General features: G+C 37.3%; 3 protein-coding genes across 3 annotated transcripts; 2 read left to right on the top strand and 1 right to left on the bottom strand.

Moving 5' to 3' along the window:
- The first annotated feature begins 438 nt into the window (after positions 1-438).
- On the top strand, positions 439-9,499 carry mlec (malectin). The gene is made up of 6 exons (XM_081349281.1): positions 439-837; positions 1,592-1,796; positions 2,688-2,866; positions 3,047-3,223; positions 5,537-5,594; positions 6,456-9,499. The coding sequence occupies exons 2-6, from the start codon at positions 1,595-1,597 to the stop codon at positions 6,695-6,697; spliced, it is 858 nt and encodes a 285-aa protein (XP_081205407.1). The 5' UTR covers positions 439-837; positions 1,592-1,594; the 3' UTR covers positions 6,698-9,499.
- Positions 9,500-10,227: 728 nt separating this feature from the next.
- On the top strand, positions 10,228-14,357 carry unc119b (unc-119 lipid binding chaperone B). The gene is made up of 5 exons (XM_081350086.1): positions 10,228-10,659; positions 11,036-11,149; positions 12,632-12,740; positions 13,123-13,295; positions 13,706-14,357. Exons 1-5 carry the CDS (start codon positions 10,431-10,433, stop codon positions 13,816-13,818), a joined length of 738 nt encoding a protein of 245 aa, XP_081206212.1. The 5' UTR covers positions 10,228-10,430; the 3' UTR covers positions 13,819-14,357.
- A 3,992-nt stretch (positions 14,358-18,349) lies between these two features.
- On the bottom strand, positions 18,350-21,157 carry LOC308681310 (phenazine biosynthesis-like domain-containing protein 2). Its single transcript, XM_081350085.1, has 9 exons — positions 20,919-21,157; positions 20,698-20,794; positions 20,522-20,620; positions 20,328-20,437; positions 20,199-20,228; positions 20,027-20,115; positions 19,679-19,854; positions 19,518-19,580; positions 18,350-19,379 (listed from the first exon to the last, which is right to left on the bottom strand). The coding sequence occupies exons 1-9, from the start codon at positions 21,000-21,002 to the stop codon at positions 19,267-19,269; spliced, it is 861 nt and encodes a 286-aa protein (XP_081206211.1). The 5' UTR covers positions 21,003-21,157; the 3' UTR covers positions 18,350-19,266.
- Between the last annotated feature and the right edge of the window lie 505 nt (positions 21,158-21,662).

Below are 21,662 nucleotides of genomic sequence, written 5' to 3'. Positions count from 1 at the left end.
AATTATGAATATAATCGCTGTTTCATGATTTTATTTTAAATAAATAATTCTAAGTAATAAAAGATTAATAAGGTAACATTTTCTGTTTCTTTACGTTGGTCATTAAAATAAAACTTAATTCATTCTCCAGTTCTGTTCTCTATCTGCCTAATCCCGCCCACCTTTCGCTGCGTATGTACAATGTTACCAATGAACTGAAGCCAGCTAATTTATGCGAGGAAGTGAGTGAAAGTTGATACACTTGATTCGCTGGTTCCAGACACTTCCATCGATTGTGATTGGTCAGAATCTGTCGTACTTTACGAGTCTATTCCTATCACTAGCAAATCAAGTCGGAGAACCTGTTACTCGGCTTTGTGTGATTGGCTGATCTTCGCAAAATCCCGCCCCCTCCGGAAACCGACTATCAAGTTAGTCTGCCTCTCCTTACTGTTCCATCCCTTCAACCTGCGCTGCTGACTGCACACATACCCACAGTACTGACGCGGCCCTCCCGGTCAGAAATTGCAGTGATTTCAGGCGCAAAAAGCTCAAAAATAACTGTGTTGAGTAGCATATAAGCGTTGAATAACCACGGTGTGATCATCTATTAAACGAGAGAGAGCGCACACGCCGTACACAAGGGTGCAGATGTGAGGGAATATACCTGCAGACTACAGCTGCCACACTGATGACAGAGCAAGAGGGAAGTCAGTTAGCCAGCTAACCACCCAGAGCTAAACACGACTATCAGGCAGGTAAATGTACGGCGATCTGGACGGCTCAACAACAGCGAGCAACCCAAGCATCTGAACGGAGCCGGCCGTCCACTACAGAGAGTATTTCGCAGACTGCACAGTAAGAGTGACATAAATATTGGCTTATATTGCTTTGGGCTTTTCACACATGAAATTGTTAACCATTCTGGACCATAGGTTATCATTTTCAAATGACCACACTGTTCATTGTTATTCACCCTGATAGGTTTTGGTATTAATCCTAGATATTCATATTTCTCACTGCACATTTGTATAGCCTGGGTTAACCTTCTCATTTGCATATGCATGATGTCGGTAAAGCCGATTGGACGCATTCAACTCGAGACGTGCACGAGCTAACTGCCCGTTTATCTGTGTAAATGTCGCCACGTTAAAAAAAAGCTACATATTATATATAAAAAAAATAGTCTATTCATTCCGTTTTTCGTCGCTATTTCACATTTTTCTCTCGGATGATGAAACTAAACAGTGCGTGAAAGTTTCTTCAACTGAACGAGGCGTCTGAATATTTAATGAGTTGAGCTGCGAGGCAGTTTATGATTGGTTGTTTGTTGCTAAACAACGTGCTGTCACATTTTAGCACACAGTCGTTTTACTCAGTGCACCATTGTTAATATAATTAGATGTTAACCTGGCTAGCCAAGGGTTAAACGTGATGTTGACTCCATTTAAAATGAACCCAGGATTAAAAATGGCCATTCACCCTGCGTTCTACAGAGCGCAGGGTGAAGCGCGCACGCGAGTGTCAGTTCTACTTCACCGGCTTCCTTACACACCGCTTTTCCCCGCTTCTGCTTTTCTTCATTCTTTCACTTTTCCTCTCGTACTTGCAGGCTATGAGGAGGGTGACATTGCGCTGTGCTGCCCGGCTCGTATTTGCAGCGTTGTGGCTGTTGGTGGAAGTGTGTCAGGCCGAGAGCGGGGCCCCGAGTCTGGCCGATAGAGTCATCTGGGCTGTGAACTGCGGCGGGGACGCGCACACTGACGTGCACGGCATTCATTTCAAAAAAGATCCACTGGAAGGAAAATTGGGGAAAGGTGAGTTTATAGCTGTAATACATTTTCTTAAATTTGTAAATAACAAGCAGTTAAGTGTTTGAAAACACTGAATTCAGTGAATATTCTTTTAAATTTGAGTATAGTATGCTGAAGGTTACTTATTTTTCACACGCGTTTACTCGCCCTCATGTCATTCCAAACCCATATGGGTTTCTTTCTTCCGTGGAGCACAAAAGGAGTTATTAACCAATGATTTTTGTCTCAGTCCACATTCACTTTCATTAAAAGGAAAAAGATAAAAGTAAATGGTGACTGAGGTATCTTTTGTGTTCCTCTGATAAAAAGAAAATCACGTGGATTCGTGAACTTGAGGGTGAGTAAATGATGACAGATTGCCATTTTGAGTGTACTATCCCTTTAAGAATTACAAAATATTAAAGGTATTCCGGTTGCACTGTTTTGTTTTATTACAGTATGATTTTAAATTGTAATAAGAATGTCAATCATACTATATTATGTAGAGAAGAACTGGTTGTCAGCTCGTCTGACTCATAGTAGTTTGTTATTAGAGCTGTTGATCATATCAGGAAGTTTGTGTCACTTGAAATTTGATGACTGTCACTTCCTGAGTCTGATGTGAAATGCAGTGCACACATGTCAGGGTCAGTATAGTGCATTTTAAAGCTCTGTAAAGACATGTTTATTTGTCCTATTTCACATTATTGCATCATTGTCACCAGATAATGACCAGTATTATAAACGTGGTACTTAATTTTCCACTCGGCTCTTCGTTGGTTATAAATAGATATTGGAACAAAAACGAGGCGTTTGACATTTGCTCAGCGTGTTATGAAACAAGAAATGGGACAACACTTGCACACAAACTCACCATTTGGCTCTGTTGGTGTTTTTTTTCCCACCTTTCTCCAGCATCAGACTATGGTGTCCGTCTGCCTATCCTGCGCTCCAGCCCGGAGGATCAGATTCTCTACCAGACGGAGCGATACAACGAGGATACATTCGGTTATGAAGTACCCATCAGAGAAGAAGGAGACTACATACTGGTCATGAAATATGCTGAGGTTTACTTTGCTCAGTCTCAACAAAAGGTGTGACTTTTGCTCGCATCCATGGTGCACACAATCACTCTTTGTAGTCGATATTTGAACTTGGTTATGATTAATAATTCATGATATTCCGAGGTATCTATTTCATAGTTTTCCCTCATCTCTTTCTCTCTTCTCCTTTCTTTTATTGTCTTTTGAAACCCCTTTGTTTGCTTTTCTCAGGTTTTTGATGTGCGTTTAAATGGCCATGTTGTGGTGAAGGATCTGGATATCTTTGACCGTGTGGGTCACAGCACGGCTCATGATGAAATAGTGCCATTCTCAATAAAAAGAGGAAAACTGAGTGTGCACGGTGAAGTTTCCACTTTTAATGGAAAACTCACAGTAGAGTTTGTTAAGGTAAGAGTCACCCTATATTTTCCTATTACCTATATGGATCTGCTGGTCAGTGTGAGAGAGTTTTGAGCCGGTTGACCGATCCTTTGACTTGCCCTTTCGAGCCAGTGCTGCTGTGTCATTAGATATGTTTCCATCCAGTGTTTTTTTTAATGTGCATTTTGGAATATTGCATTTAAAATGCTGGATGGAAATGCCAAGATGCCCATAAATTCTAAAAATACGCATAAAAAACGTATGCGCTCAATTGAGGCGGATACTTTTTTAATCCGATGCGCATTAACTATCGTGGAAACACATTTACCGAATAAATCCCTCGTTGCACAACAAAAAACTCATGTGACTTTACCTCAACAGAGGATGTGATTGGATGACTGGACTAACCAGTGGCCAATTTCATCGCACAGGATCTCAAATGTTGGTTTGATCATTCTGAAATGCTTGAGCCAAACAGGCTACATTATGTTCAGGATACTTTGATGGATAGAAAGTTCAAAAGAACAGCATATAAAAAAAAGACATCATTCATATGAAATTCTTGCCTGTCACTTTTGATCAGTTTAAAGGGGGGGTGAAATGCTCATTTTCACTCAATCTCCTGTTAATCTTGAGTACCTATAGAGTAGTATTCCATCCTTCATATCTCCAAGAAGTCTTTAGTTTTATTATATTTATAAAAGAAAGATAGGCTGTACCGAGTCTTTCCGGAAAAAAACGAGCGGCTGGAGGCGTGCCGTGTGGGCGAAGCTAAAGCTGTGCTAACGCGCCGAGCTAACAACACAGAGACATTTGAAGCAGTTTTACTCACCACCCGGTTCCAACGCACGACCGTGAACCTTTATCATTGTGACTGCTCGATCCTTAAGCATTAGACGATCTGCAAATCCGTCGATCTGGGCTTTGTTTATAAAACAATCATCATCGAAATGCAGGGAACAAACAGTCTTACACAACTCCGTTGATGCTCAGAAAAAAACAAACTCCATCCACTGGTTCCTTAACGCCGGGTTCTTTGGGAATCTGTGCAGGGTTGTCTTGCCCTGGCAACCAAAAACACACTTCTTTGGTGACATTGACTTCCCAAAAGCCGAGCAGAGCGCTTTGATGAGGTACTGCTTTCGCTCTCTTGCTCTGGTCTACGAGTGCGCGCGCGCCCGCGAGTGAGAAGTGCCCTTAGGACCCATATAAGGAAATTCCGCCACATCTGACGTCACACATGCCCATACTCGAAAAAAACTTTCCGAAACTTGTGACAAACCGGAAGGAGTATTTTTGGCACAGAAATACTCCTTCAAACGTACAACTTAATTTTTGAAACTTTGTCCATGTTTAGCATGGGAATCCAACTCTTTAACAGTGTAAAAAAACTCAGTATGCATGAAATAGCATTTCACCCCCCTTTTAATGCATCCTTGCTATATAAAAGTATTTTTTTTTTTATCACTGACCCCAAACCTTTGAATAGTAGTGTAGATTTACCAATAACAAGATATTGTTCACATGAACAGAATGCAAGTTACTCAACGGTTTCCGCTTCAGCATTGTAAAATCCCTAAAAGCAAACATAACTCTTTCAGTGACAGTAATGCAGCCATCTTTTATTGAATAAACAAGACATTGATCAATTAAATAAGCCCTGTTATTTATTTTCTTTTTCACTGAAGGAATATGGATCGATTATTGTGATGAAGTTATCCAGTCACACACACTGAAAGCTTAGTATTTCCAAGAAGACTAATTCTGTCAAAACGAATTGTTTCTTGCAGCGTTTTTTGTTCCAGTAGTGTAATTGAATTGATTATTTCAAAGCAGCTCCTTTTTTCTTATGTAAACAACAAATGGTTTTGGCTTGTGGGGTTTCTGTCAGCGATTAGTCTCTGCGGAACCGTGCACATTGAGCATGACGGAAATCCAGAGGGAAGGTGACATTAATGGATACGAGGATGCGACACACATTAGCTTATCTGTCAGTCACCGGTTAAAACATCTCATTCTTAAAATGAATAATTTTGATGCTTTTGCACATGCCGATTTGCAGTGCTTTGACAAATTGTGTCCGAACTGTTCAGCGAATTCTACTTTGATCCGGTTGCATAGTATTTGTATCCGTTTGTGAGGTTCGAAACCGATGGCGCAGAGAGCCGCAGAACTGACCTTTTGCACGCTTCGGCCTTTTATTTACTGTTAGAAACTCTGCACGCCAACCGCCACACAGAATATACTAGAATTGATTTGCATATTTTCTCCATGTGTTTGCATGCATTCATCCACTGTAAGCACTGTAAACCCTAATATATCTATCTCTTGTGTCCACAGGGTTACTATGACAACCCAAAGATATGTGCACTATATGTGATGAAGGGCAAGCTAGAGGGTAAGAGGAACCCCTGGGATTGGTTGGGTTGCATGTTGTCCATCTCATAGGGCTCTTAGATCCGTAATGTGGAAAGTGCAGATAGAATCGCAGATGGAATTTGCTGTATAACGTGTAATGTCATGGAATTTGGCAAATTTTGGATTAATAAATCAAAAGAAGGGCTGCACACTTAAATCACGATATATAGGTCTAGTGTCTGTTAATATTAAAGAGCAAAGGCTGCTAAATAAATATAAAGTCGGCATGTTCTGCATCATGTCTCTTTATGAGTGAGTACCCCTGTTTTGTATATTACAAATACTTATTTTATTTACTTATTATCAAGGATTTTCATAATTTTTCTTCCATGTTTTAATAACATTTCATAGGGCCCTATCTCTGTACAAATTTTTAAAACATTTATTAAATAAACTTATATTAATTCTATTGATAAGACATGCTTTTTGATTATTAAAATTTAATCAAACGATTAAAAAGAATTCAGGAAATAACAGAAAACATGGAATTTGGAAAAAAAGAAATAAAGTAGAATTTGAGGGAAAATAAAACTGATTTCATTCTAGGGCCCTTAAAATATTTTTTTTATTATAAGTGTCATTATTTTAATTAGATGTGTAACATTTAGATTTTTACACGTGTAACACGTGAAAATGTTTGTTTAACCATTAATCGAATCCATAAAAATCAAAGCGGAAAAAATGGAATCCATAAAATTAAATGGAATAAAACAGAATTTGGGGAAAAAAACGATTTCAGAGGGCCCTCTTTGTCTTTCCTCTGTTGTATCCATTCTGCTGTTTTTTATCTTTCTTTTTTTTTTTTGCACTTTCTCATTACAACTTCTGGTTTATTTCTCAGATGTGCCAAAACTACAGCCACATCCTGGACTAGAAAAGAGAGAGGAAGAGGAGGAGGAAGAGGAGGAGGGGGAGGGTGTAGAAGGCGAAAAGAAGAGCGCCTCCACCGCTCCAAAGAATCCGGTTCGGTCCGGGCCGCGCACCCCCAACCCGTACGCTGCTGACAACAGCAGCCTGATGTTCCCTATACTCGTGGCGTTTGGGGTCTTCATCCCAACCCTCTTCTGCCTCTGCCGCCTTTGAGGGTAACAAGTGAACAAGAGGGAGAGAGAGGAGAAAGGACGGACATCAGGCTGTGGAGGGGTGGGGGGAGGGGCGCACAGCCGTGGGGACAGGCAGAAATATAGACTGACATCACAACAGACAGAGAGAGCGAGCAAATAACGGACGAGGGACATGCAGAAACGAGATATTGCTGGTTTTTTTAAAAGAGGTGACCCTGAAAATACATGGATTTCGAATACGAAATTTTGTGCGTGTGTTTGTGCTTGTGTTTGTACAAATTTAATACCAATTTTAGTTTGAGGAGATCCGAGAGGTACAGATTAAATGCACATACACGCTCAGGTCTAACCACTTTACAAACCTGGTTTGTCTGGTCTAGCAAGAGATACTGAGGAAAAGTTGAGGACACGCCTAGATCACGTGTCCCAACTCGTGGAAAGTTATTGGCTAGGAGCTTTTATCTGATCAGCTGTGGTGTTGATCTACTGTTGTTTTTCTTCTTTCTTTTTTTTTTTCTGTTGCTCTAGTGGGAGGCAGAAATGGTACAAGAATTTTCAGAACCTTTTTGACACTGTCAGTCATTTGGTTAATTCATCTAAACCTCAGTGGCGAATCATAAAGCGTTTTTTGTTTTGTTAAGTGATTTGAGACCATGGTTTCTATTTCCCTCACACTCATACAAGCTTCTCTCATTCATTTCCTGCAGCTTCTTTCATTGTTTGTAAGATTTGGAAAGCATATATATCACACCTTTTCTCCAGCTGCACAAAAGAGATATAAATGATTATTTTTCCCATTTACAGAGACAGTCTGAATAACTGCATGCATTAGTTATTAAAAGAGAGCAAAATTGTTTCCCTTTCTAGGTGGAAACATGAGTTCGTAACAGAGGCTCTTTAAATACACTGGCCTTTGGGTCCCAGAAACTATAAGATTGTATTATTGGACTAATGTGCATTTTAAAGTGTCAAATTCCTTTTTCTCATCTCTCCTTGGTACATGATGTGTCTGGGATAGCAGCTTAGTATTGGCATCTTAATGGACATTTCAAGGGCTCGGTCACCTATTACACGGTGAAACGAACGATAGATGCTTTAGTCAGGATGTTCTTTGCCACTTCTTTTGCTTTTGCCACTGTTAGTTTTCTCTTGGTTCAACCAGACAGGCCGTTTTCAACAACACCACTAAAGACACTCGAATTAGCGGCTGACAAAACCACCAGAATGCTTGTGGTGGAAGAATTCAACAGAAACATGCCTGCCACACACTGTGAAAGGGTCCTCAAGATGGCAAGGTTCAGTGCCGTCATTTAGCTACTCATTTGCATATGTTGAGTGAACTTTCGCGTCCAACTCATCCATCGCTCTTTTTCTCAGCATATTCTGTAACTGGTATTGTTTTGTCACGTCTTGCTATTTTAGACTGTTTGCATCCCTCGCTGCTTCTTGTTTTTTTCCCCCTTTATTTGTTTTTCGAAATGCTCCTTTTTGTTTCGCTCAAGCAAGCCTGCCTTAAAATGTGATTTAATGTGCTATCAAGAGACCAACTCTCACACTGCTGAAACATCAGACCACAATCGAGTGCTCATGCCACTGTGCTGTCTGACGTGCGAGCGCCGCCTGTCTGTTTGACCCCATCTCTTGTGTGAACTTGTAACTTATCTTGGCCTTCACCTTCTCAAGCGGAGATGGACGAGAGGGCAGGTTTTGCCTTGGTTTAATAGGACACAATCATTAAAATATCGAGGCAACTTTTTCATTTATCGGAGTTGCAGAAAGTTGATTGCTTATCGTCGCCAAAGTCATTTTCTTTTCTTAAAAACTTTTACACGGTGCATGTGTATATAAGGTACTTGGTTTGTTGTGCCATACGGTTATTTTTTTTTCTCCTCAGAATTTTTTATTTTTTTTTCGTTGATATAATTACTATTGGTTTTTTTGGGGGTTCTTAAATATCTGGCCGAGTGGAAGACTTGTCTTGAAAATTTTTTGGTTGTGGATAATAATAATAATGGTTTAATTTGCATCCACATAGACACACTGACCGATCGTCAGAAAGAGCTTGGATTGTATTGAGGTTTGTTAATTTACAGTTGTGTTTTTTTTATTTTTTATGTTGTATAATTTAAGCAAAAGGGGTTGAATATTAAAAATATTGAAATACTTTATTTTCCAGGAAGTAAGTAGTTGATTTTTTTTTTTTTTTCCTCAGGATCTTTTGAATTTATTTGTATTTTTTATGATGAGTTTTTACTAGTGTGAATTATTGCACTGCCTGGTGTTGTTTTAAAAGCATTCTTTTGTTTGTTTGTGTGATTGTTTCTTTTTTCTTTTTGTCATGCATTGTGTACTTTTGATTCCTTGTTGCCTTAAATTTGAATACATCCTCGTGTGCTTTACCATTTTTGTGCTCTGATCTTTATTTCTGTTGGTTGAGTTATTGCATGGTCGTTGAGTTTTTCATCGTTTTGTCATCTGGAAAACAGGTTGTTCAGTTTTTCCTGCACAGATGCACAACTTCTTGGACAATAGCCAAAGACCACATGGAGGCCTTTCATTGTGTCCTCCTTCATGAAGAGCTCATGTGTATTACTCCATCCACACCACATCAACTGCTGCGTTAATGAGGGATGTAGTTTCTCTGTTTATAATGTTAGTCATGTTAAACTACCTGTCCCTTCTTTAGCCTCGTCCCTCAGAACTGAAGAGAACATGAACTGGTGAAGTAGTATTGGAAAAGTTACCCGCCCACACTGTCTTTAGAGGTTTCTGAAGTGGGAACTGCAAATTATTGCTGTTTCTTTTTAATAAATGTGCTATTTTATCTAACTGGCCTTGAAGGTATCTTTAATGAGGTCATTTTCATTGTTTCATTCATTCATAATTCATAAGTCAGTTAACAATTATAGTTAAGCTTGAGATTATAAATTAATTCTATAATTATTGAAATTGTAATGTATTTTTACTAATATTGTGCCTTACCAAAAGCTGAAGTTTGCTTAATTAATGAACAGTTAATTTATAATTAACAAAAAAGTAAATAAATTAGTAAACAATATAAAAGAAACCATTATTTTTTACTAATATAGTGCCTTTACCAAAGCTGGAGTTTGCTTAATTAATGAACAATAAATGTAAACTGTAAAAATGTTACAATGAGTTAAAAAATATAAACAATTACTTTTTAGTTTTTACTAATAGAGCCTTACGAAAAGTTAAAGGCAATTAATTTACAAAAAAGTTACAATTAGTAAAAATAGATATAAAGGAAACGAACAATTAATAAAAAAAAATTAGAAAAATAAAATGAATGAAAAAATGTAAGAGGTGTTTTTATTTATAAGAAAAAACTAAAATATTAAAACAAGATGTACAAGACATAATAACGGGCTTAGAGAAAATTAGATTACATGGATAGAAGTATATAGAGGCTGAATAAGTTACTTAAAATAAAATAATAGTTAAAAAAAATAGCTGCACTGGCTCAGAAGAATTATAACATTCTACACACAAAACTGTTTTTAATAAACTGACGTGAGCTGATGGGATAGGGGAGACTTGAGAACGCAAACAGAAATTACGGTAACCATAGCAACTTTCGAACGCCTTCAGCCAATCAGAGCGCAATCCTGTCGGCGTAGGTTCTCCATAGTGACGCGATACGCCATCTTGCATTTAGCGGGTGTCGAGTTCAGTGCAGAGACGCAGACTAGTTCGCGCTTCAACGCTACACCAAGTGAAATTTCAGAGAGATGAACAGTCAGAGCTCCCGCAACGAAACGGCAGCCGCCGCCGTTAACGGCTCGGATTCAACGGCGGCGGCGGCTTCCCGAGAACGCAAAACCGGAGGCGGCGTTCTGAAAAGGCTGAAATCGCGACGAAATCAAGTGGACCGACGGCCTGTAACGGAGGAAGAGCTGCGGGCGCTGGGGAGAGACATCACTCCGGATGAAGTTTTGGGACTCCGCGCAGTCACTCGCGGTAAGAGCTGTGGGACAGCGCTATAACACCCGCTTCATCTCACAACTCTTCAGATGCTCTCAATGTAACATGTGTTATGAGTTACAGCATCTTCTGAGTAACGTTACATGTGTTTGTTTACTTGCTTTATAGTAACAGGCCCAATCCATGCAAGACATTTTAATGAGTTTCCAGAGAGCACTTAATGTCTGTTTTAAACATGGCTAACTAAGCACTGTGGATCCTGCATCATGTTAAGAGTATTGCTAAATAGCTTTCTCAGTGCACAGATTCTTGCATGTGTTTACTCAATTCAGTCTCTTATTCAGACATTACTATACTATGTTCCTCCCATGTATTACTGAAGTAACTTACATGCCACATTTTCTCTCCACAGACTATCTTTGTAAACTAGAGGACAACATCTACAACATTGACTTCACACGCTTTAAGATCAGAGACCTGGAAACGGGGACAGTCCTTTTTGAGATTGCCAAACCGCCACACTGTGGTATGTTTCCTTTGTTTGTCCTCGAGTTAAACTAATAGATGACACCACACAATGGTTCTTTTAACATAGGCCTAACTAACTTTATTACTTTTAACGTAAGTGAGTTTTTTTCTTTCTTTTGACATCATTGTTTTTAATAATAGTGCCATAACTGGATCTTACTATAAAACGACAGACTTGTTGATGTATGTTGGACTTCTCATTTAGTGTTGAAACCCTGTGCTTTAATTACAGTCGACCTCGAGCTCGTATTCAGATTTGCCTCCATCCAATCAACAACCGATGGATAGAGAGCCACAACCTACATTTTTCTTTACTTTTTCAATAATGCATATGTATATCAAAATACAGAAGAAAAGATCCGCCGCTACTTGCGTTACACCCACAACTTCTATGGTATCAAATCTATTTAGAGGTTTCTGCTGTCACGGGTTATTGAAATATGAGGGACTTTTATCATGTCATGTTCACTGGAATTTATGTAGTGAATCTATATTTCTGGTTTTGCTCTGTATGGACAGTTTGGCTTTCTGAGCCTCCATTGAGCTACATTCAGTTCTTAGCCTTTTTGATAAATACTTTTGTTCATAAATAAGTATAGTAGCATAAAACAATCTCTACTTTTGCAATAATCATGAACAGCTGGAATAAGTAATGGAACTTCATTGGTCAAAAAGGTTGTGTTGCACAGTTCACTCATACCAGTGTTATCTTTGTATTATTGATATATTATTGGTTTTGTTAATATTGTGATTTATATTTTTAGTTTTATATTTTCAGTTTCATTTTAATTTATTTTAAAGTTATAGTATTTTTTTTTTTACTTTTTTTTTTCTATATAGTTTTTATTATTATCACATTTTAGTTTATTTTTTGTTATTTTAGTACTTGGGAATTGTTGCCTTAACTACTAGCTGCAATAAAATAATTTTAATTTAATTCAAGTAACAATTTTTTTACGGTTTAGTTTTAGTTAACTATAATAAACTCAATTTAAAAAAACTTTTTGTGCCTTTTTGACATAAGTATAATAGTATAAAGCAATCTCTATAAAATGATTTAAAGAAAAAATACTTATGCCGTATTCATGAACAGTTGGAAAAGTAATGGAAATTGATTATTTTATTATTTGTTATTTTATTATTATTATTGATATATTATTATAGGTTTTGTTCATATTTTAAATTAGATTTTATATTTTCTGTTTCATTTGAATTTAATTAAAAGTTTTAGGAGTTTTGTTTACTTTTTAAAATATGCCTATATAGTTTTTATTAAATTTGTTTGTTTTGTTGTAGTTAGTACTTCAACATAACCTAAATGAAAATGAAAAAATATGTTGCCTTGACTACTAGCTGAAATAAAATAATTTTAAATTATTTTTATTCAAGTAAAACATTTTTTTTATTTTTTTTATGGTTTAGTTTTAGTTTACTATAATAACCCTGACTCATACACTCTTTCTCAACTTGTTGCATTCAGACCTTAATGAGGAGGATGAGGAAAACGGAGATGTTGACACCAGTGCCGGGCGTTTCGTTCGATACCAGTTCACAGCGGCGTTCCTTAAGTTACGCACAGTCGGAGCCACGTAAGTCTGTCGGGCATGTGTGTTCTGCTGCGTAAACAAACCTCAGTAGCTCTGAAATCCAGTTGACCAGCTCATGTTTTGAAACAAAGGAGCTTGTGTCATCTGCTGCAACACTTGAGCAATGTTATCAGCCAAATCCCACAGAAATCATGAATAAACCATGATTTGGCCTCAGTTCATTCTTTCAGTTGTGCAGTAAACATGAGCAAACTTCAGTCTGGGTAGTCGATTGTCACGTTATCTGTTTAATTTAGTGTTATTGGATGACACAAAGCACTTGTTTAGCAATAAACAAACTGACCTGAATAGGTTTTTAGTGCATGGATTGATACTCTTGTGCAATGGTATGTAATGTCTCTTATCTCCTTTCACACTCTCTCAGTGTGGAGTTCACAGTTGGCGATCGACCGGTTACCAATTTCAGAATGATTGAGAGGCATTATTTTCAAGACCGCCTCCTGAAGAATTTTGACTTTGACTTCGGCTTCTGTATCCCGAACAGTCGGAACACGTGCGAACATATTTACGAGTTTCCTCAGCTCCCAGATGACCTCAGTGAGTGTTCTGGTTGCTGTTTGAACTAACTCTACACTCCTGTAATGAATCTAACAGATCTTTTAGTTCTTAAACCAGACGTGCTGTTTTGTGTGGTTTTATGTTTTTGTTTTTTGGTTTGTTTTACTTTACTGCAGTTTTATTTTATTGAATTTAACAGATAATACTAATACTGCAATTACTTCGTAATTTGGTCTCATTTTCCAGTAAAAATAATTATTAATTTATACAAAAGAGTAACCAATTGCTTTACAAGTAACACATTGACCTGACTTTGTCTGACATCTCACTTGTCCTGTCGGGCTTGTATCAAATTTCAGACCTTTCTCTCTTGCCAGTGCTCAGATAGAGGATAGCGCATTACATGTTCGTTTTCATTTGTTAAAGTGGCGTTCCTTTGTTTCCTGCAGTACGGTTGATGATTGAACACCCGTATGAGACCAGATCAGACAGCTTCTATTTTGTGGACAACAAACTCATCATGCACAACAAGGCAGACTACGCTTACAACGGGGGCCAGTAGTGCTGCTTCAGCAGGAAACCTGACCATAGTTTGTTGGAGTGACCGTGTGGTTTTGCTTGAAAAGTGTTTGCGTGGAATGCAAATACAGGACCGTCTCCTCGCTACCAACAACACACGGTGTTGTCACCAGCATTACGATTTGGCAGCATCGACCCACCCAACTGGAAATGACCAATCCTTGGCAAATGAAGTTCCTGCATTCCACAGACTTGCACACACTACTTGTGGGTTTGGCCAAAAAAAGCGGAGCCTTTCTCCTCGACTAGCCGGAACTGAAGAATTCCTGTCCTGTCATCCTGCTTTAGGGGCGACTACAATAGAAGAGTTGTTGTTTTGTAATGTTTGTTCTCTTACGTCTTGCACCCAACACCACCTTGTGTCTTGTTTTGTGAGATTTTTAAAGCTCTGAAGTCCTGTTAACCAAACTGAATCTTGAATATCTGAATGGGGTCTTTCTATGCTACAGCTTTGTTTAAATGTGCTAAAATGAAGTGATCCTTCCACATCTTTGGTTATTAAACAAAAAGAGGGTTTTTGCACAGATTTGCAGTTTTGTAGTTCATTAAAGGGGTAGAACGGCATTATTGGGGTATATTATCACTGAGATTGCAACACTTCCAGACACGTGATCAGGGTTAGTATGTCCAGTCAGTTAGAGAGGATGTGATCTGTTTTCACCATAACCCTAAAGGGTGTTAACATGACACCTTTTCAACATTTGAAAACTGGTTTCATAGTGCAAGTTTTTGAAAATGATACCGTTATCGCCTCCTTTTAAATCTGTAGTGCGTAACTTTATCACTAAAAATTATCCAAAATAGTTTTTTTGAGCAAGTACATGGTTATGTACTGACTGGCTGGTTAGTCAGTGTTCAAAACTATCTGCTTTCCTTGGCTCGATTTAAAACGGTATAAGCTTGTAATAATGTTTTTAATTAGAGCATGTCATTACGTCACATCTGTACACATAAAGAAGGAGTCTCGGCTAGTAGGCTATAATGCGTGTGAGGATGTTGGAGGTGGAGATTTATAGCCTTTTCTCACAGCACTTGATATAATTAAACTTATCAATTTGATGGCGGATCCAGAAAGGTTCTAACGACAATCACCAGTGATAACTGGAGATTCACCCGTTGTAAAATGCAAAAGACTTCGGACTTCGGGGTGGCTACAGAAATAAAGAGACTGCAACCGGCCCATGCGAAAACAAGGATAAATATCGGGAGGGCATTAAATGTAGCCACGCAATGCTGATGTTGTTAACATTAACAATTTGAGAATGAAGTATAATTTGCACGGTTTGACGTGAAAGCGATCGTTTAGATTTAATCAGCGCGATTTACTGCAATTCTTTTTTTTTCCCTTAGTTGGTCAGAACAAAAGTGGATGTTACTTGTTCAGATGACATTTTCCGGTGAAAATTCTTATGTTGGTCATACTTCCAAAAAGTAGAATCTGTGATTCCGAATGACAGTATCCACACCGGCGCGGTGACTGACAGCCGCACATTCTCCTCAAAACATTGGATTCATCCGCGCTGTGCCGTGCTGTGCCGAGGCACAACCCACGTAAAGTTTATAATTCCGCGAATAACTGCAATTGCAGATTTCGAACAGAGATGGCGACAAAGAGGAAAAACTACGGACTGCAGCTCTAAACTACAAAAACACAGTTTTGTTAAAGCGGTGATGTCATGCGCAATGCATATTATGTGTTCAGTTTACAGGCGTGTAGTTTTTCTTTACAAAGTGACATCGCCAACTACTGGCCTGGCTGCAGAACACAGCGATTTTTGTCGTTTTCGCAGATCTGTGTGAACAGGGATTGTTTTGACAACGCAAAAGGAAAAACACAAAGGAAAAACTTTTCCATTTTTAGTTGTTGTTGTAAAACATAACGTTACCCTAAAACAGTTGCATTGTTTTATGTAACTACACTACCGTTCAAAAGTTTGTTTTTGAATGAAGCCTCTTATGCTCACCAAGGCTGCATGTATTTGATCAAAAATACAGTAATATTGTGTAATATTATTACAATTTAAAATAACTTTCTATTTGAATTTATTTCAAAATGTAATTTATTCCTGTGACCGTGTGACGGTAAAGCTGAATTTTCAGCGTCACATGATCCTTCAAAAAATAATTTTAATATGCTGATTTGATGCTCAAGCATTTCTTATTATCAATGTTTAAAACATTGTGCTTATTAATATATTTTTTTTATATGAAAACAATGCATTTATTTCAGGATTCTTGATGAATAGAAAGTTCAAAAGAACAGCATTTATGTGAAAAACTTTTGTAAAATTATAAATGTCTTTACTGTCACTTTTGAGCAATTTAATGCATCCTTGCTGAATAAAAGTATTAATATCTTAAAAAAAATAAAATAATAATAACCTAACCCCAAAATATTCAACCCTAAACTGACCATTTTATAATGTACTTTGTTTTATTTTGTCTAACTGCTTTATGTCAAGTCTTTATCTGATTGAAAACAAAAGTGGACTTTTCTTATGGTGTGTAGTTTCAGTCCTGTAGGGATCTGGCCGTGGGGCATCTGTCTGTGTCATGTACGAGGGTTTTTTAATGTCAGGCTCAGCTGTGCATACATCCAGAAACCATGTTTTCACTCCTGTCACACACAGAAAGGGATGGGATTCCCAACATGGTGTCCTTGTGCACCTTTCAAGCTGTTTAGCCTCTATCAGAGCTTTGATGTTTAGAGCTTTGATCTAATTCTGATTCATGATGTTTAATAGCGGTTGTGAATTAGGCGATGTGATTGGCTGAATAACTAAATTAAAAAAGCTTCTGGATACCCACCAAGAAATGCCTAACTTTACATATTTAATACATTTTAATTTGATTTGGTCAGCTCATGATCAAAGCAAATCATGTGACTGGTTGCAAGATACCCATTGTTATTCATTCACAAAGTCAGTCATCATCAACTCTCACTTTATTCACAAACAAGTCAGTTGGTCAGGTGACTTTCTTACAGTTTTAAGTGTCCTTAATAGAGAGAAGTTGTAATATGAGGCAAGAGGACCCATGTTTGTGAAGTATCCATGGTTGCATGTCTGTCTGATGCCTTATACTCGTGCTGTTTACAATAGGTACTTAGGGCTGGGTTGAAAATGTTGATTTCTCGATTTTAATCGATTCATAAATCCCAAGAATCGATCTTTTAGGGAATGCTGTTTTCAGCTGATGCGTGAACAATACGTCAATCAATGTTCTTTTTAGCGTGTCTCCCATCTAATGAATTGAAAAAGCTTCATTACTTTTGACATGAAACAAAGTCTTAGCTTTCAAATGCCGTCAAATTTATTACGAACTTCAAACAATGTCGCTTTGGCGCTCTTTAATGTGACGTGCAAGTTTAAGCGAAGCTCCAGCGATGTACGCGATGACGTATAAACAAGGGAGTCGAATGAAATTGAATCGAGATCGGAGTGTCAATACCCAGCCCTAATCGGTGCCATCTCTGTGTTGACATGCTGTAACCTTCATGGAGTAATTTCCCACACAGATTTTGATCCATATATTAGGTTACCTTTGTTAAATATTTTTTTTTTTTTATCAATTCTCCTCCCTTTTCAGTGTCTTCAAATTTTGTTGCAACCTTACTGAGAGAGATGATAATGTCTTTATTATTCTTTAAAATATTCTGTTTATTGTATCTAATGTGTGGATTTAGTCATCAGCTGTTTTAGGAATACTGCTCATGCTTTACATTTGTTGTGTAATATGTCAACTGGAATATATTTCGCTTTTTTTTTTTAAAATGAGCCCTTTTATCGGGTTTCTGTGAATTAAGTCTTAATTCACCCTTGCACAAATTAAGGCAAACAAACAATCCATAAAAAAAATCCATTAATACTCATTGCAAATTTTTTATCTTCCTCAGTATTTTTGTCTTGTTTTCCCAATAAAAAGCTAAACATCTTTAAATCCACACTGTAAAAAATGATGATCAATAAGTTATGACAACATATGTTTTTACATTGCTAACTCAGCTCCAGCTCATCAAAATAGGTTAAGCAATTTTCAACTTTGTTATACAAGATTCAACAATTTTTTTAAGTCAGTTTAATAGAATTTAAGTTTAAGTTTTAAATTTATCTTCATAACACCTGCCAAAACCCTTTATTTATTATGTCAGAATGTTTGTGTGTGTGTGTGTGTGTGTTTTCATTTAATAAAGCTTGAGGGCTCTTAAAAAGAAGAAATTCATAATGTTATATTCTTTGAGCATACAAAAAACAACTTGTTTAGATAACAGTGACAAATAAAATTAATACACACACACACACATGCATGTATCGACCCTTGGTTTAAAGATTTTTCCAAGATCAATTGCAATTGAAGACAAAAAAATAATCTTATCCCGTTTGACCTTTTTTTCATAATTGTAGGAACATTGTATTATATTGTATAAAATATGAATTCTGTTCAGATATGGAGGCTGTTACCCATGGGGGGGGGGGGGGGGGGGGTGTTCAGAGAAATAAATAAAATACATTTTATAAACTTTATCTGTTTTATTCTTGAGTGCACAGTAAAATCCAAAATCGTACCACAAGGTGGCAGCAACGTCATTTGGACAGCAAATCATTTTAAATCCCATCTCAAAATATTTTCATTGCTTATGACAAATATGATAAAGCATTTATCGCTATTTGCAAATAACTGCTACTTTAATAAATATAATAATTTACTTTAATACGTAAATATATTATTGCAATATGTTGCAAATAGTACAAATAGTATCTAACTACTATTTACACATTTATTACAAATACTGTTATTTTTACATAGTGTATATAGAATATCGCTATTTTATTTTCAAATTTTTATTTTAATTCATAAGTATAATTACTTTTTAATTACTTTAATTACATTGCTGCCATATGGTGTACTCTCCTACAGGAGGAGCAGTGGCCATTTTGAGCAAAAAACCTCAATCCTGTCACACTCAACCCTGTCACATAATATGTATTTCTCATTGTTTCAGGGTTGTAAACTTGTGACAAGGTTGAGTTTTTCCATTTCATTTATGAATAATTTGAATTAAAAAAAAAGTCATGGTTTCAGTTAAGATATAATTCCCAAAATCATGACAACTCATAACTTTGTTATAAATAGAATATTTGATGTACATGTGATGTGTCCACTTAAACATCCTATGTCAGAAATGTCACCCAGATCAGCAAGCAGATGCAAGCAGATTCCTTGACACAGAAAGGGCACAATATGAGAGACAAAAAAATTAAAAATGCCCATCAGAATCGAGAACCAGAACAAATTTTTGTATAAATTTGATTAAATGGCACATAACTTACAAATGCACCCTCACAAGAATATAAACTAAAGTGGAAATTTAATGCAATTGATTTCCATCAAAACGATCCGCAAATTCAATGAATCGGTTGTGCAAGTTTGTCTAGATTTTAAGAGTTCCTTGAAGAATGACCTGCGCCTGACCAATGATGTCCACTCGACCGTCATCTCTTATCTCCAGCTTTACCTCGCCACCACGACTGGAACACTGGTAAGCTAAAAAACAAATATAGAGGAGATCAATGTCTTAATCTGAGCAACTTGTTTTGTTAATATTAGAATAACTTATATTCTTTTTTTTTTTTCATTCCAGTGTTTGTGATGACATGACATGAAGGAAAAGGAGGCTGTTACCCATCATTTTCTTTTTCTCCAACTTCTCAGACCAATAGCCAGCAAGGACTGTATGTGCAGACCCTTTTAGAAATAAAGTTGTAGTGTGTTTTGCATTGATTAGTATTGGCTTAGTAATATTTATGAGTTTACATTGTACACATTTCTCATGTTCTGCTCACCAGTGACTGGATCTTCAGGGACGCCAACCCAGGGTGAGAAGACACGGGAGTAGAAGTCATATCCAGACTGAGAGGTCTGTGTTCCTTTCAACGTAACGATAAGACTTTTAATCTTACCAGTGGTCTCATTTCTCACAAGAGTCTCTGCCTCTGGCCTCAAAGACATAAGATCAGACCTGCCAAAAATAAAGAATTAACAATACTGCAGAATTTAGCATACAGAAGCATACAATTTCAAATAGATTATTCCTTTTTCTATGCAAAGCTGTTTTCACATTTAATGCATACAAATACATTGCCATTATCAATGTAATTTTCTTTGTTAATTTCAGAAATGTCCAGCAGAACCTGTTGCATGTGTCAGCTAGACGAATCATTAGATTTTTTATGGCTGGATTGTAGCACACATCCTGAATGGGTAAGTCTCCAACAGCAGCCTGAAAACGTAAGGCAAAATGGTGACACAAAATAGTTTCTGCTAGTGTCATTCTAAAAACAGAAATAAAACTGGCAGTGTTACCTTCAAAAGGTCCTTGATTTCATATTGGTCCTGCAAATGAAACATCCAAAACTCAAATTCAGACCTACTTGATTGAGTCCATTTTGGGTTTGTTGAAGAAAGTGTCCACAAAGTGTCTTTTGGTCATACCTGGGGCTCTGGTTTGTTTAAGGGGAAGTCCATTATTAGAGATTCTTCATGCTGGCGCACAATAAGCTCCCCACTCATAGTCTCAAACACCACAACAGGATTGACATTCTCTGTGTGAGGATATTGTGCTTTTAGAATGGTCACCAGTCCATTGTTTTTGGTAAAAGATTAATGTCAGAATGAGCGTTTCTTACTTTTAAGGTAAAAGAGCACTGCTGCTGAGCCCAGTGTTGCATGTCCACATAGTGGATACTCACTTTTGGGGGTAAACCAGCGTAACCCAAACCTTGCCCCTTTCAAAATACATCAAATCCAAAATGTAAATAAGAGTTGTTTGAATATTTCAAGATGCATCTCAGCAGCAGAATACCTGAGGTAAAATCCACAGAATTCTGTTTTGTGATGAAAGCGGTGTCTGATAAATTCATCTCTGCAGCAATGCTTTGGTAAAGATCATCTTGCTGCTCCTATGTATTACAGAGAAACATTTTATAACATTGTAACGCGCAAACACATTTACATTTTATTACCATAACTAATCTATACGGTGACGTATTTAGAAGCCTGTCTTGTGATAGTGTAGCTACTTACCTTCTCTATAAGACATACTGCAGCAGGATTGCCTTTGAAAGGTACATTGGTAAAAGCATCAACAATAAATATTGGAATTTCCATTGTCGAGGCAAATTCGCTGTCTTTGACTCTTCAGTTCTGGTCTCAAAAAAAGTTCCAAAGTCGAAGTTCCAGGTCTCAGGAGATTTTACTTTATTGAATATGCAATAAAGTTGAGATGCAGCTGCTTATCTGACTCAATGTAACCTCACTTTTTTTTTTTTTTTTTTTACTTTTTTTTTTAAATCGCTGTACATCCAATGGGCGCTTTTCTTTTTGCTCCACCTCATGAGACCATTGCCTAAAAAAGGCATCATTGTCCCTCTGCCAAACTATCTCCACACACTAAAGTTTGGTTGACGTGTTCCAAAAAAGAAAATGTAATCTGTTTATCCGCAGTGGCGTAAGGAGTAAGGCGTTTAACTAGTTATAGCCTACTTTTGAAGCGATCGACCCGAGTTCGAATCCGCCTGTTGCGATCTCGTTGTTCTCCTTTTTCCCATCGCATTATTAGATTGGAAAGGCGTTTATTTTCAATAAATATGAAGAGCTTCTGTGAAAAGTGGAATTAAAATGCCTAACGGTTATTTAATAATAAAGTGCTTATCGGGTAGCGTTAGGGGGAGGTGTAGGGGGAGGGCTTGTCCCAATAAGGCGGCATTTATTTAATAGGCTAAATATAATCATTTACATTCAATATGTTATTATTGCATACTGTTTTAT

The sequence above is a fragment of the Scardinius erythrophthalmus genome, assembly GCF_964197995.2.
Source record: "Scardinius erythrophthalmus genome assembly, chromosome: 20".
In the NCBI taxonomy this organism is placed as follows: domain Eukaryota; kingdom Metazoa; phylum Chordata; class Actinopteri; order Cypriniformes; family Leuciscidae; genus Scardinius; species Scardinius erythrophthalmus.
This window is presented reverse-complemented; position numbering and strand designations above follow the sequence as displayed.

Bases quoted from the DNA above. Each gene is read 5' to 3' on its own strand.
- mlec (XM_081349281.1), top strand. From the start codon at position 1,595: ATGAGGAGGGTGACATTGCGCTGTGCTGCCCGGCTCGTATTTGCAGCG. The intron at 1,797-2,687 runs GTGAGTTTATAG...ACCTTTCTCCAG, and splicing joins GGAAGGAAAATTGGGGAAAG to CATCAGACTATGGTGTCCGT. The intron at 2,867-3,046 runs GTGTGACTTTTG...TGCTTTTCTCAG, and splicing joins TTGCTCAGTCTCAACAAAAG to GTTTTTGATGTGCGTTTAAA.
- LOC308681310 (XM_081350085.1), bottom strand. From the start codon at position 21,002: ATGGAAATTCCAATATTTATTGTTGATGCTTTTACCAATGTACCTTTC. The intron at 19,855-20,026 runs GTTCTGCTGGAC...TATTTTTGGCAG, and splicing joins CTAGCTGACACATGCAACAG to GTCTGATCTTATGTCTTTGA. The intron at 19,380-19,517 runs GTAACAGCCTCC...TTTGTTTTTTAG, and splicing joins GGAGAAAAAGAAAATGATGG to CTTACCAGTGTTCCAGTCGT.
- unc119b (XM_081350086.1), top strand. From the start codon at position 10,431: ATGAACAGTCAGAGCTCCCGCAACGAAACGGCAGCCGCCGCCGTTAAC. The intron at 11,150-12,631 runs GTATGTTTCCTT...TGTTGCATTCAG, and splicing joins TGCCAAACCGCCACACTGTG to ACCTTAATGAGGAGGATGAG. The intron at 12,741-13,122 runs GTAAGTCTGTCG...ACACTCTCTCAG, and splicing joins TTACGCACAGTCGGAGCCAC to TGTGGAGTTCACAGTTGGCG.